The sequence below is a fragment of the Cryptosporidium muris genome, genomic scaffold, assembly GCF_000006515.1.
Source record: "Cryptosporidium muris RN66 scf_1106632373461 genomic scaffold, whole genome shotgun sequence".
In the NCBI taxonomy this organism is placed as follows: domain Eukaryota; phylum Apicomplexa; class Conoidasida; order Eucoccidiorida; family Cryptosporidiidae; genus Cryptosporidium; species Cryptosporidium muris.
In genome coordinates, this window is record NW_002196576.1 from 15151 (window position 1) to 30850 (window position 15700).

The 15700-nt window shown below is 33.0% G+C and overlaps 6 protein-coding genes across 6 annotated transcripts, besides 2 other annotated features; 2 read left to right on the top strand and 4 right to left on the bottom strand.

Annotated features, from left to right (window-relative positions):
• Positions 1-84: 84 nt before the first annotated feature.
• Positions 85-1839, top strand: CMU_000070 (uncharacterized protein; the record flags this gene model as incomplete). Its single annotated transcript, XM_002141451.1, has 1 exon — positions 85-1839. The coding sequence occupies one exon, from the start codon at positions 85-87 to the stop codon at positions 1837-1839; it is 1755 nt and encodes a 584-aa protein (XP_002141487.1).
• Positions 1840-2221: 382 nt separating this feature from the next.
• CMU_000080 (histone acetyltransferase protein, putative) lies at positions 2222-4060 on the bottom strand (the record flags this gene model as incomplete). Its single annotated transcript, XM_002141452.1, has 1 exon — positions 2222-4060. One exon carries the CDS (start codon positions 4058-4060, stop codon positions 2222-2224), a length of 1839 nt encoding a protein of 612 aa, XP_002141488.1.
• Positions 4061-5012: 952 nt separating this feature from the next.
• CMU_000090 (deoxyribose-phosphate aldolase family protein) lies at positions 5013-6396 on the bottom strand (the record flags this gene model as incomplete). Its single annotated transcript, XM_002141453.1, has 2 exons — positions 5013-5844; positions 6074-6396. 2 exons carry the CDS (start codon positions 6394-6396, stop codon positions 5013-5015), a joined length of 1155 nt encoding a protein of 384 aa, XP_002141489.1.
• Positions 5893-5955: a sequence feature (AT_rich).
• A 136-nt stretch (positions 6397-6532) lies between the features above and the next one.
• CMU_000100 (lipin family protein) lies at positions 6533-9696 on the bottom strand. The gene is made up of 2 exons (XM_002141454.1): positions 7896-9696; positions 6533-7730 (listed from the first exon to the last, which is right to left on the bottom strand). The coding sequence occupies exons 1-2, from the start codon at positions 9614-9616 to the stop codon at positions 7400-7402; spliced, it is 2052 nt and encodes a 683-aa protein (XP_002141490.1). The 5' UTR covers positions 9617-9696; the 3' UTR covers positions 6533-7399.
• Positions 6552-6573: a sequence feature (AT_rich).
• Positions 9697-10196: 500 nt separating the features above from the next.
• Positions 10197-11018, top strand: CMU_000110 (actin-related protein 2/3 complex subunit 4, putative; the record flags this gene model as incomplete). Its single annotated transcript, XM_002141455.1, has 1 exon — positions 10197-11018. One exon carries the CDS (start codon positions 10197-10199, stop codon positions 11016-11018), a length of 822 nt encoding a protein of 273 aa, XP_002141491.1.
• A 34-nt stretch (positions 11019-11052) lies between these two features.
• CMU_000120 (protein kinase domain-containing protein) lies at positions 11053-15669 on the bottom strand (the record flags this gene model as incomplete). Its single annotated transcript, XM_002141456.1, has 1 exon — positions 11053-15669. The coding sequence occupies one exon, from the start codon at positions 15667-15669 to the stop codon at positions 11053-11055; it is 4617 nt and encodes a 1538-aa protein (XP_002141492.1).
• Positions 15670-15700: the final 31 nt, after the last annotated feature.

The following is a 15700-nucleotide window of genomic DNA, read 5'->3' on the forward strand; positions in this document are numbered from 1 at the left end:
AGGGGAGCTCCCAGATTGAAGTAGATCTGAGGTTATGAAGTAAGACGAGAGAAAGATCATTGAAGCAGGAAATAGACAACTGAAATGATGGACTTTAGCACTAGAAGTAAAAGTAGTACTTTGCAAGATAACGCACATATACGAAGCAATTCACTAAGAGATATAAGATCAAATAGCTGTAATGTCCTGAGATATTGTAATAATTATAAACAAGGATGTAACTGTTGCAGTGGTGATAACATGACATGTGCAATATCTTCTTCAGCAATGGCATCATCTGTTATGTTTTCCTTCGTATCTATGACATCACTTGCCTCTCCTGGAATTTCGTCATCTTCACCTTCTATAGCTGCGTCATCTCCGCAACCACAAAATGCTACAGTAAAAAGGACACCTTGCTGTTTATCTTCTTCGTCTACAAGTTCATCTTTGATAAGTTTTAATTCAAACAATAAAGGTCAAAATGGAAAAAGTGGGCGAACTGACTTGATGGTTACAGGGAAAAGTCAAGCTAGATTAAGTACTAATTATTATGCAAATACATATCAAAGTATTCAGCATAAGAATCCTCAGAAACATCTAATCCATAGTGATAATAGTAATAGCAATATAGTCCTCTATGAGGACAAGATTGAAAATATTACAGCAATGCCTGCCTCATCTTCGAGTTATTCAATTGTTTATAAAAGGTTATATGATAGACTAGGGCCAGTAATGTTCCCCATAGTACCGCTAGGAGGTGTGCAACACCCACGAGGTGAATTAAAGCTATGGCCTACTACTCATGACCGTGTGATATCCCAGAACTCCTCAAAACGCAAGGTACATAGATCACTATGGATACCCTCAATGAATTCCTTTGGAAGAACTGGTAGTACCATTGCATATCCAATGGCACTAAAATTTGTAGAAGATGGCAATGCACGAGATGGTCGAAGCATCAAGAGAGAAATTGAATGTCATCTATATATATATCAAAGGTTATCTCAGTTACAACAAGAACAGGGTTACAAGCAGTTAGAAGATGCTTGGCCTTGTGCAGAATTAGTAGGATATTACTTGGATAAAAAAAACCCCGGAAATTCAGTTTTAATGACAAGGAAGCTATCAGGACCAGATTTTTTTGATATTATAAGATCTGAGCATTCATCTTCAACCAGTGCAATATATAACAGATGCCAAGCATTGTATGAGTACAATAAACTCCAGTGGTGTACTTTGGCATTAACTAGAATTGCTCAATATGCTGCTTTAGGAATTAGGCACAACGATATAAAACCAGATAACATTGTATTAGATTTTTACTATCACCATGAGAACAATGAAAGACATCTAGATGTCAAGATAATAGATTTAGGAACAGCTTCTATGCATAGTGCGAAGGATTTTACTGGTGGAACTTCATGGTATGAAAGCCCTGAGCAGAAAATGCTTGAATATTATACAAAGAAGAGTCGCGATATAAAATCTGCGAAACTTGTAGAAATTGGCTTGTCTTCTGATGCTTGGGGAACAGGAATATCCATAGCAGAAGTTTTAATGGGTAGACGTGTTGTAGATAGTATGAAGGTTCCATACGGTCCAGGCCCCCTTGAATTTAAAGGAAAAGATGGCTGGGTTATAGAACCACGAGAGTGGATAGAGTTTGCTAAGATGGCACTAGGATTTAGTAATACTGATCATTATAAATATACCATTTGTGAAGAAGCAGCTAAGTTTATCTTTAGTAAGCTTGTTCAAGTTGACCCCAACAAGCGTGCATGCATTAAGGATGTAATTCAAGAGATGGACTTTTATACACAGAAGGCATATAAAGTAGTTAAACTGAAGCATCAATAACAATGAAACTGATGAAAGAAGCAGAAATATTTTATGCCTATCTGTTTCCTTTAAAATTTACGAAGTTTAGAGTAAAAAAAAGTTGAATATTGAATCAGGTCACGAAGAGGACTCAATTCAAAAAAGGTACAAGATAGTCATCCTCCATCTTTTTTAGTATTACAATACTACTTTATAATCAGAGATGCACTAAATGTCAAATCAGTTATCTGAATGAACAATGTAATATTATTAATGGATATAGCTGTGTTAAAGTGTGTAACTTCACATTTTTTAGGATATTAAAGTTTAAAATGCTATACTCACGTAGAATAAACCTGTATAAGACAATATTTTCATATAGAAAGTGTTCTTCACTACCTTACAGGAAAATCACTTCATCTCATTCGTGGATAGTCTGCAGCATTGGCCAAATAAAAGATTCAAGTTCATTTGCATATTTAGTATATATAGTATTTTTAGCGTTGTAAAATCTGCAATTGTCAAACATCCTCTTTAATTCGCTGCAAAATTCCTCCTTACTTTTGTATTCCTTGTTCCTTGATTTACGTTTCATTGTTTGTATGTCTGTAGGTTCTTTTATAATTTCATAGTAATCTGATGCCTCTCCAACGCTTACAGGTTTCCTAAATGGCCATGCATTTTCGTGACGTGAAAGAGTATCAAGTACCTGCCATATCTGATCATTCATTGATAAATCCTGTTTATTTTGCTCAATATTATCTAGCTTTCTTTCTACCCAACCATTCTCTAAAATTCCAGGAATATCTAGTGGATATACTTTATTATTCTCGATATTTATAATGTCCTTTTGTTCAGCTTTAACTTCTTTAGGTACTACTGCAGAGTGATCCATATTTTCATGATTGTGTTGCTCCATCTCTTTCCATATTATTAATCCTGGATATACCTTAAGTGGTCTTATAAGCTGTATAGCTTGTAAAATTGTGAACTTCTGTTCACAAAACAATTCTGATAATCTCAAATAATTTATCTCAGGATTAATATAACATTCCATTAAAGTCCCTCCATCATAATCTTTAATATATCCAAGCCATCTACTTTTTGGCATTGTTACATCCTTCCTAAATCCCTGTTTCCTGAAATATCCTGTAGCAAAGTTATCTGCATATGTCAAAAAAAATTCAATGCCTCCTTTCTTCACATGCTGTTTTAAGTGGTTCATTAATCTTGTACCATAACCTTTTACTTGTTCTGTGCTAGTTACTGCTAAAAATGCTATTTCAGCAAATTTTTGCTCAAAATACGGTCTAAAACAAACTCCTCCTATTACTTTTCCTTTCTTAAGTAAACAAAAGGAATAATGGTTTCTATCGAAAACCAATCTTACAATGTATTCTCTAGGCATTTTCGGCAATTGCCTAGAAAACACGTTTTTCAAAGCTATAAGTTTAATTAAGTGTTCTGGCTCTCTATCATTAGTTATACATTCAAAAGAAATTATACCTAAAGCTTCTTCTTTTGCACTTCCACTATCTCTATGAAGAAATCCCAATCCTGTTTCTGATAATAAATTTGATTGAAGAGTCTCATCACTCCCCATAAAACGTAAATATTCCCATGCTTGTCTTTTCAGGTGGTTTAAGCTATCTTTATCTGTAATATCACATATATTACAAATTCTAAGCAGTAACTTCATACTAACTGCTTTACTTAAAAAGCTTGATAGTGCTGCCTTAGAGTATATTCCCGCAGATTCCAATCCCTCTAGCATTATTCCAATATTTATAATGATTAAAGATCGTAGAAATTTCAATGAGAATAATTCACTAATAGTCTTACCAGATGGAGCTTCCCTGAGCAAGTAAAGTTTCCATGCTAAATAATATTCAGAGTAGTTCTCATCAGGCAAATACTCTGTAATAATACTCATATTTTTTGTCTGGTTCTTATTAATTGTTGGAAATGGTCCCTTCTCACGCTTCTCCAAAGTTACCCATTGTTGTATATTTATAATAGAAATGATCGATGAAATAACATCTTCTGCTGACACTTTGAATACATTAAATTGCTCGCCATTATACTGTTCTTGGATTTCTAAACAAGGAGACATTCTAAGTAGGTTTGGATCAGAAAAGTCTCTATAAATTGAATTTAAAAGTTCAAAGTCCACATGATCTAGAATAAAACTCTTTATTTCACCAAACAATACTGGAGGTATCTGTTTAACAATAGAGCAGTCATCTGATCCAGCTAACATAAATTGATTATTAGTTCAGAACTATTACTATTTGGAGAATCAGTATTTTGGTCTGTAAAGTACTAGTATAAAAAGAGGTCAAGTGTCCTTGAGCGTAACCGCAAACCTGAAAACTTTATTTAGCGGGTTATGTCAGTTAAATTTCAGAGGGCCTACAATTTAATAACTTCCACGTTTACTCATAATTAGCTATCGAATATCACATTCGAAATCCTCCTAAGTAATACCAAGTAACGGAGCCAGTACAAACACTTTTTTTTAATAATGATTATTAAAACGAAACCAGGCGCTAAGGATTGGCGTATGAAATTGAGCCCTGAACTTCTTGTCATTCTCCTTAGTAGGTAGTTTTCCCACTTTTGCTAAGTGATTAGAGAATAGTATCATCATAGTTACTGAAAGCAAATACTTTATTTCTTAGGTGAACTTTTGCGCTTACTTCAAGTGATAATTACTGTGATGCTAAAACAAGCTATAGGGAGGATCTTTTTTGTTTTAAAAGGTTTATTAAGGATAACTTTTAAGACAAGTTTACACCATAGATATATATATTCTGCCATAATCCTAAGCCCGTTTATCTACAGCACAATGAAGGTGAGTTATTTCAGTTTGCCAGTGGTAACTAAGAAACTAGCATTAAAAATACTTTTAACTTGTGTTCTGGAGATTAGACACTCTGTTGCTTCTCAATATACAATACTTTAACATTAAATGAGATCATATTTGATAGATTGAATTGGCTGAATGAAAGGCTACTGGTATGTCTCTTGTTTCTTCAGTTAATAGCTACGAAGCTAGAAATATATATATAATTGACTTGTTCATTAATATAGGAAGACGAAATTGAAAGAGAACTTTTGAACTGTGCTTGATACAATCATATGAGACACTAAATTACTAATCTGATAAAGAAATTATTATTAACTACTCTAAGATTTTATTATCAGTTTAATTAATTTAACATGTACTCAATAGGAATAGCTTTTGAACCTTCACTATTGAGACTAGTTTTAGTCTCAGAATTTAGATTTGAAATATTTTTTTGACTAATATTTCTTAGGTTATCTTCTCCCACTTCTTCGGACTCCTCTATTTGAGGGCTGGGAACTTTACTAGATTCATTTCTTGAGCTATATAACTCATCTTGAATTGTATCTTCTACTTCTCCGTAAGTTGATTGCTTTATACCTAATGTATGGACTATTCTGAGTTCATTATCAAGTCCCATAACCTCATCTATTATCAATGGATGCAAAGTAGAGGATCCAATTCTGAAAGTAACCGAGGAAGATGTAAACTCATCTCCTAAAGAACGCTCAACCTGTCTAATGAATCCCATCGCAGTTTCAATAGAACTAACACCTCCTTGCAGTTTCAATCCTACATGCCTAGTTTGTAGATGTCTTAGTCTATTTGGGAGGACAAGCGAACCAGAGTTAAAGCATTCTTCACAGTAAATATGAAGCTCCTTCAGTAATTCTTCATCAGTTCCAGCTGCAACTTCCTTATCACATGGTGTTTCACCATTTATTGCATGAGCAATCTCTGTTAATACAGATTGTAACTTTTCAGGAGATAAGCAGTGACCACTTTTACCAGTACATGTTACAATAAAATCTGCACCACCTAGTATAGCACATCTAACTAGTGATGCTATTTTTGGTAGTTCACGCACTTCTTCAATTTCCAATACAACTTTTAAAATTGTCTGAGTCCCCACTAGAGACTTCACTCTACTGATTTCATCGATGACTTTTTCCATTTGATCTAATAATAGGTTATAACTAAAGTTATAGAGCATAGGAAAGGTAAAGCTCCTAAAAATTAATCAGAAAAAATGAATTTTTTTTTTTTTTTTATAAACAATATGTAGTCATTTATATATTATAATATATGAAACATCCACTTTTTAGGATAAAAAGTCCTAATTAAATATGTATGATTTCATTATCAATATAGTTACATAGAGTAACACTGTACATAAACTCTTATTAGAGACTAAGCTAAACTTACCTATAATCAATTACATATTCAACTTCATGAACTTTGTAATATTCTACAGCATTATAAATTTCTGCTCTTATTGCTTCTTCACACCCATCACCTTTTGGCCATGCTACAACGGTTGAAATTAAAGTTTTCGCATCTTTAGAAATTGCATGCTTAACTGCTGGAACAAATTGAGGATACGTGGAAATTACAACTGGTGCTAATTCATCTACTTTTGTTGCCTCAAAAACCACTTTTTTTAGTAAGTTCGTATCCAAATCTGAACTATATAGAGTTAACTCACATAATGGAGCCAATTTTCTTAATAGCTCCTTACTATATGTCATTTTGATTTTTTATTTATAGCTTCACCTTCTTGTTACTATGAAGTGTAACTTACCGATGCTGTACTTTTTGCAAAGACATGCACACAAAACATCCGAATATGTCTACAAATTTATAATAACTGAAGTATTTATTTAGAAAACCTACAAATAGAAAGATTTAATATTTAATTTAAATAACAAGTCTTTCCTATAGTTAAAAGTCACTCCCATGCACTGTTGCGGTTTAACAGCAAATGCATCATTTTGTTATATTGTAAGTTCACTACTTTCATAGAACTATACACATTATAAATATGACGAAGATTATTTCTGTATACTTAACAAAGAAAGCTGTATTTGTGCAAATATATAAAAGTGACTTTTTCAGATATACTATTGAACTATTTAGCGTTATATTGGAAATCTGTAGCAGAGTAGAACTTAAATTCCAATAAAAAAAATTATTTGAAATTGTACAATCCTGCACTACCTAAACAAAATCACAACTTCGTACTTAAAAAGTGAAGATTATTACAATTTAGAATGTGATATAATCCACTATTTTTGAAATCAGTTTACACTCAAAACTCCCAGACATACATTATATAAGTTCTACTAGTTAAATAATATTTACTTAGTATATCTAGCATAAGTTAACAAAACTGCAATGTTGCATCTGAAAGGCAAAAGTCTGAATTGTATAACTCTGCAGTTTCAAAGGAAGTAATATGACATGGAAATATATTGCCATTAGTCCTACAGGTTGCTGGGTTATCTTCATTTGTGGGCATATTCACAGGATCTATTCTCCAATAATTAAATGAATTATACTGAATAAATATAGACAGGGAGTGATTTAAGTTTATAGTTATAATTCAGTATATTAAACAGGCTAGACATCTCAAGTTTAAGCTAAACAATAAATACACAACGCTATTGTTTAGATTTCTTGCAAGAGATAATGAAGGAGGATTGTAATTCATAAGCATTATTACTGCACTTCGCAATCATCGAAGTATCAATGTTATTTCACAACAATTTGATCTTCATTAAAAGTGCTATTGCTTTTAAGTGAACAAGCACAAATTAGCCAATCGAAGCCTCCTTCAAAAGCCGTGTGAGTTAATAATTTGTAATTCCGACGAACCTGATCATCCATAACATCCAGTTCATTATCACAAGGGCACTCAAATATAGTACTTTCCAGTGTATGGACAGGCACATCTTTAGTAGGTATAAAGTATTTATCTGATATCGTACTTTGGCAATTATCAGAGGAATCCCGTAGTGCTCCAAGCTTTAAGCATTTAATAGGAGGGAACATGTATTCAACAATTTCAGTCATTGTTTCATACCTATAAAAAAAACAAAAAAAAAGTTTAAACAATTAGAATTAGTTCATTTATTGGAAATGATGAATTCCTATTCAAATGATGGTTTGGTAACAAATTATAAATTGAAGGTCTCTAGTTTAAAGATGTAAAATACTTCACCTTTCTAGGAGAATATCTAAAACTTACGTCTTTGTATAAGTCCGATTGATGTGATGTAAAGTACCCTTAGTATCAATGATAAATATTTTACCTTCAGGTACTCCTACATGGGAATATGCCCTGTAGTCTGTATCTCTATTACCAAATCCAGCATATAATGGATTCCTGTATATAGGAAATAAATTCCTTATATCTCTTAAAGCCGCTATTTTAAAAATGTAGGGTGTCCTATCAATAACTTCTCTCTTGAAAGAAGGAAATAATCTGTCAGGTGAAAGAAAAACAGGTCCATCTGGTAATGTTGAATGCCCTCTGTCGCCTGTTTGTTTAAGTCCAAACAAAAAGTCACGTGTTGCATCTGCTTGTCCAATAGCTCTAGCAGTTAAATATATAATTTTATATCCATTTTCTTCAATCTTGGTTAGCAATTCAGCTACACCTTGATGTGACCAATCACGTCCAACAATAGGCATAAGTTGTCCAAGTACATCTGACCTCGTGATAGTACCATCCACATCTGAAATTACAATTTTCGTATTTGGTGGCCATAAATATATTGTACCACTAACTGTTTTTTTACCCTGTAATGATGATTCAACACTGTATGTTATGCGATTTGCCCCCCAGTGTAACCCCATAGCTCTTAATTGATCCGAAGTAGGCCGCAAAGAGTGGCGTGCTCTACTAGGTACAGAAGATTGTTCATACAGTGATAAGCAGGCCGATACAGATGAACCAATCAAACTACCATCACTATTTGTAACATCATCATATTGCATTAGAGAAGCAGGTGATGATAAACAATGACCGACTTGCTGGTTAGATAGTGGTGTGTATTCTAAGGAAGGATATTCATCTGATTTTGATGGTCCGATATAATTTGAGTAATCTTCATGATCTTTTAAATTTATTCTATTACTTGCCAGTGGTAACTTATATTGTGAATAGTCCATTATTCCAATGAACTTTTGCAATGCAGTAGGTGATAGTGGCTTTCCATATGCACATAGAGATGCTAATATAGGGTAGAACGCCTTTATAGGATAATAAGGTGGTTTATTGTTTAAGCGAGCTACTAAACAAGGATGATACCAAATATTTATATCACTCTGAAATTGCTCAGAATTTATTAAATTAGCTTGAAAAACATCGTTATCATGAATTTGGTCATCGTAAGTTCCATATAGTAAGTGACCACATAATGAAAATGAAATACTTGCACCGTTGTGAAATTGTTCACCTAATTCTTCCCCAGTCCTCAGAAAAAGTATAGAATCAGATTCTTCAGCATTACTCTCATTCCTATAGCTTGATGAAAAAATGACTTTTTTATTTTTCAAAATTGAAGGATTGTACATACCTTGTGAAGACGCAATTTGTTCTTTACAAGTATATGAATGATGAGGTGGAGTCGGAGCATCAATATCTCTTGGAAATATTACTGGAGACTCTATAGAAGAAGCTGAACTATTGCAGTTATCATCTAACAAATCTATTTTCTCAACAAAGTAGGCCTCACCAGCTGCCCCCAACTTCATCTTAAGATCGATATCCTTCCCATTCACATTTATAGATACTACTTTCTCACGACTCTTTAATAACTTTGCTTTACCAAATCTAACATGAAATGGGGTACTCTGGAAAGTTCCATCAGCTTGTGGTACAACAATGATATCTATACATCCACTTAGCGTTGCTTGATTAATATCCAAAACTGAACTAACTGAACTTACTATTCTGCCCCACATTAATATTAAGTTATATCCCAAATTTCCTGATAATTCCAATTACATCATACTATTCTGAGAAAGAAAAAACTTAGCTTTGTGTATCTGAAGTGCGTAGCTTACTTTTAGTAACTATTTACGTAAAGTGCTAATCCTATACTTGCCGCTCTAAGACCCAACTATTGCCTCTTCAGGGTTGTTTATCTTTAGATCTATTTTCCGAAGCTTTATAACCATTTAATTTATCAATGGTCATTTTTATCAGTAGTACATTAAGTTACTAGAGATCATTATGTTGTATAACTTGAAATATCAAGTAAATAATAAAATTCTATTTATTCTTAGATAAATAAGAGTGCAAACTTATACTTATTAACATTAGTTTAAAAGCTACTTTTCAGTTTGTACATATTATTATAAGACTTTAGACGTAATGTCCCACTATTATTTGAAGTCCTGATAACAGTACCATCTACTTTCGTTAAAATACATATACTTAAGCACCTAAGTTACTACCTAGCAAGATTATAGCGGTCTCACCAAAGATCTTAGTTTTAATTTGAAAGTGAATAGGGTGTGCATAATATTCGTTTAAGCAAATATGTTACTTTTGGAAGATGTTGATGCCGGCTCTCCATTGATGCCTTATCTTAGACGAATATTCAATGCCTTAAATAAAGAACTGTGCTTATATTATAGTCCACTATACTTTCCTTCAGCATTCTCCATCCCATCAATTGAGGATAATCCTAGCAACTATAGCAGCTTAACAAAGTCTCTGTATATTTACAGACACTCAAAAGAGTACTGTCTAATTGAGAGCTGTCTCGATAGTGTTCGTATAAGCTTAAAGTTTTACTTGATGTGTAAATTTGAACAATGCTTGTTTCAACAAGCGATAAAGTTTATGACAAAGAACTCTGATTATTTCAAAATAATTAGGAAGAAAGAAATTTTGGGATTTGACGTCAGTTTCTTAATAAGTTACAATATGTTTGAAAATCTACATTATCCTTTGATAAGTCCGGGAAAGTATGATGCCATAAATTTCGTATTGAAGTTTATTGTTAGTATTGATATGCAGATACAGAAGGAGAGACTTCAAAGCACATATTTTTCAAGAAGTTTTGCATATTTACTTGTATCAAGCCTTAATGTAGAAGACTTTGAATGTGGAGATAATATTAAAATTATTGGACAAGAAGTGATGTCTGAGAAAAAGAGCAGAGTGAAATCGAAGAATTGTAACTCAGAATGCTTATCGTCTATAGTGAACGAAGACTCTACAGTTACTCACCAGATTAATACCAAGTCTATAGAAGAGGGTACTCCAAATAATAGTTTGTTAAACGATTCATTGAGTAAAGATTCTGTAATATTAAAGGCATTACGTACAAGATTTAGAATGAAGAATTTGCAATGAGTCTCAATAGATAAGACGACTTAAATTTATAGCGTTAATGAGAAATTATATTATAATAACTTGTGAAAAAATCTAGCACTTCATTTTCATTATCTAGTGTAATATCTAGTGAACTCAAATGTGAACTAGACCAATTTTTAATAAAGCTTCGAATTACATTTGTTTGGTTGACTTCTATATTACCACCACAGAACTCAATTTTGTACTTGGCATCAATATATGACGCATTAAAGTTAGGGTTACCTAAATTTAGTAGTTTCCGTGAATCTCCAATATTACCTCTATATATAAGTACAATCCAGTGAGTGTTTACATTTAGCAATTTAGGCCAATTCCTACTTTTCCATCCATCAAAGTTACCAATAATTCTTCTTTGGCACCTTATTCCCTTATTGCTTAACAGTTGCTTTAATTTTAGAGCACTTACTTGAAAACGGATGTCTCTTGCGATAATATACACAAGGGGGTTATTTTGGTTTATATAAAGAAAGTCTGCTTGCTCAACTTGAATACGAGTTCTATCGAAATTCATTAAGTACTTAAAGTCTTTTTCATGAAATAAAAATAGTTTCTGTAGAATTCTCCCAAGAAATATCTCAAACCCGACGGCTGATATCTTGTCTACTTTTTGATAATTTGCACTAAATTTAAAAATATTACTGTGTCTGTTAGCTCTTATATACCAATCGTCATATCTACCACCCTTTACTAAAAGTTCTCCTAGATTCACTTGTTGGGCTGTAAATGACGAATTAATATTTGAGCTATACCCTACAGCATATTCCACAGTGGACCCAGCTTTGCAAAAAGATCCTATTCTCTTTGTTTGATCACTATATTGTCTATAAATTCTAGCATATGATAAGGTATCACCTCCACTATATGTTGACAGTACAGTATATATATAGAAAAAAAAACCACTATTAAAAAATGTTGAGCCAGAAATTAAAAGTGGATCAAAGTAAATAGAACATGTAATTGATGAGCTAAATGTTTTAGCTACAGCTTCATCAAAGTAGAGAATCCGATAAAGTATTGTTGACAAATTAGGCGTTATATATGCTGACCAATTATTGTATGGAAAATGAGTAGTCTTCTCATCTGCTTCGTTAACTAATACACTTGTGTCTGCTTGGTTCAATAGATTCCAAGAATTTGGGAAGGTAACTTTAGATACAGTTTTCCTATGTGATTCATCAATTGCAGTTGCCATGTACTTTTTCTTTTGAGTATAAAATGATTCGCTTATAGCCTTCGATCCATAGTAAACAAGATCCACAAATTCTCTAATTGATCCTTCAAATTCAAATGTTATTTGCCATAACCACTCAGCTACTACTTCTAGTACAGTTGGGTGCAATAAAATCGTAAGCCCAATAAAATAAGGTGAAGGTAGTGTCGATTCAGTAGAATCAGAACATGTGAAACAGTTTCTAGTACTACTTTCACTATGTGCAGTTGCAGATTCTGCCAGTGATATCTTTCCAAAATGCCATAAAGTATCATAAAATTTCTGTTTAGAGAGTCCCTTAGGGATTATGTCTTGTAACCAAGCTTGAAAGTAACTTGCTTTATCACTTGTTAATCCTACCCAATCTTCCATTAAAACAGTAAAAAGCTGTGAATCTCCCCAAATACACTTTTGTTTGCCTATCCAAGGTTCAAATGGTCTCAAAATATCTATTGCAGTTAGAATTAGTTCTAAGTCATAGTACATAACTATGTTGTAGTATGAAAGAGGAGCTATTGTATTATGACCAATTGATAGATATTTCGATTTCAGCATCTTTGAGTACCCAATGAACTCTTTTTCTTGTACTTGATCTTGAATTTGCTCTAAGAATTCGGCTTCTATCGCATCATCAATCTTAACAACTATATCATAGGCAGCAGCTAATGTATTTTTTGGGTGATCATAAGATTCTCCATTAAAATTCAAGCATTTATCATTTAAAATAGTTCTATTGTTGGAAAATAGAGATCTAGTATTCTCATTGCTGTCAATCGAAATTCCATTACATTCTAAAAATATGTTACTACTAATACACCAACGTTTAACAACAGCCCCACTTTTGAGACCTCTTCCATCTCCCAACAGAATAGCCATATTAGGAAGTAATTGAGAACAAAGAACTAATGGTATACCACAATTATCCAAAATAAGTGGAGATTGAGAATTCATGTTCTCCTCAAAGTTAGCAGCATGAGAGTTATTTAAGTCACTTGAAGCCTTACATACTTCTGTTCTAAGTAGAGTAGTTTTTGATTGATTTGCTTTATTCACTTCAGGGTGAGTATTCAAACTATCTCTAATATCATTCTTCCAGTTATTTACAAGTGATGAAAATTCACTGGTAAGAAAGGAAAAACTTGGTTCAGGAATGTTTGGCCGTAGTAAAGGAACTTCTACTTCAACAGCACCACGGTGTTTGAAAGAGGTAGATACCCACTGTATTAATTTAGATCTTAACTTCCATAGTGTCGAAACATATGGAAAGCTGTTATATTGTACATATGCAAATTGGTCATATACGGGGTCAACCATCCTACCGAATGAAGCTGTTTTCGCAGCCAATCTTTTACCTAGAGAAAATAAAGTTGATATTACCTGTATTGATTCAGTTGAGTACGGATTACGGCGAATAATACTACATATCTTTGAAGCTATATTTTCTCGACTATTCAGGAACCCATTTGTTTTAACAACTGCAGATATAGCTTTGTCTCTATCGCTATCTTCAGAGAACTTTGCATAATTATAACCTATAAGTGAATCAGTCTTAACAGACCTTCCAGATTGCTCAAGTATCCATTCATTATAAAGTAGTTGATAGGCTGTTGGCCTATGAGACGGAATAGGGCTCAGTAATGCTCTAATGAGTGAAATAGTACGTGATGGAATCTTGTGGTTATATGGAAATTCACGTCTCTGTGTCAAGGAACTAAGAACAGCAACTCTCTCCATTTCTGTTTGAAATGGTGGGTAGAACATTTCAAATAATATAACACCCATACTAAATAAATCTGCACTTTGATCATAGATATTTCCATTAGCTTGTTCAGGAGCCATATAAAACATCGTACCTACACCAGAAGATAAATACCCTTTAAAAGAAGAATCTCCATTTATCTTAAAATTTGCAGCGTCATGTTTATCTGTATTGCTACCGGCATGAACAAATGTTGTTAGGCCGAAATCTCCCAATTTGACCAGAAAACACTGATGATCTAGACGATCTGCTTTATCTACACTATTTACAATATCAACAGCTCTTGATTCAACAGATTTATTACTTTTTGGTAATGAAATATCAGCATGCCCCTCCAATGTATCACGTTCGAGTTTCAAAAATATATTAGATGGCTTTAAATCCCTGTGGATTACTCCCTTGCCATGAATATATGAAAGACCTTCTATTATCTGATAAAATAAATGCCATATTAGATAGTGATCTTTATATAGAAGTCCTTTATTTATTGCAGTTTGAAGAGTATCACCTGGGCAATATTCCATTTGAATATAAAGGTATATCATAGATTGTTTAATTGTATATTCCCTTGCTCTACATTCCTTGCTATTAAGAGAAATCTCAAGATCACTATTCACATTGCAATGTTTGTCAGTGCTTCTGTTAGATAATCTTTGTAAATTTATCTCTGATATACTAGAGATTGACTTTAGAAAAGATAAATTCATTTTATTTTCGTAATTACTAGTCTGATGTTGAACTTTATTCAGTGAAGTGATGTCACCTTGATCTAAGTTGAAACTAATTTCTCGTGGTCCTTCAGTCCATGCTTGATAGTATCTAACAATTTTATCGTGGTTTAGGCAAGCTAGCATAGCTGCTTCATTAATTAGCACCTGATTTTCTCGGGTACTTGCTGCCTTCAAAGGAATCCTTTTTATTGCATAAATACATCTTCCACCTGCCTTTTCACGAACCCGAAAAACAGATCCAAAACCACCAAATCCTAGAATTTCCAAAACTTCAAAGTCATTATCTAATCTGCTATTAGTATTACCTAATTGGGATGTTATCGTAACTTCGTGAAAAGACTCAGATAATGGCTGATGCTCAGTAACAACTTGTGTACTCTCAAATAAACTTGATAAACACATATCATCTAAATGCACATCCTCAAAGTATTTTTTGCTAGGTTTTATACTTAAAGGGGTTTGCCTGTTCAAATAATTTAGTAATGTATCTACAATACCATTCAGGACAAAATTCCCTTTGTTAGATGATATATACTTATGCACAATATCCTTAATAATATATCTTTCAGCCTTGCATATATTATGAAAAGCTAGAAAAGATATTTCTGGGCCCTCTGCTGGATATTGCTTAGTAATTACCAGCTCAAATTCTATTCTACAAAAGTACTTGCTAACTTTGCTTAGTTCAAATTTACCTAAATTACTCTTTTGTTCAGAACATATCATTATTGTTAATATAGCAGGGGAATAATTGTTATCACCTGAATTTCTAGTACTCTCAACAAAAGAGACCAAACTTTTACTGCTGTAGCTGGAGGACCATATTGTCAGTTGTGGATTTTCCGCTAAAAGAAAACCATAGTCAATAATATGTATTACACAACCCTTATACCTTGATATTGCCAAAATTTCTTCTGCTAGACTTCCCATTAGCTCTAAAAGTATTCATCTTAAAAATAGA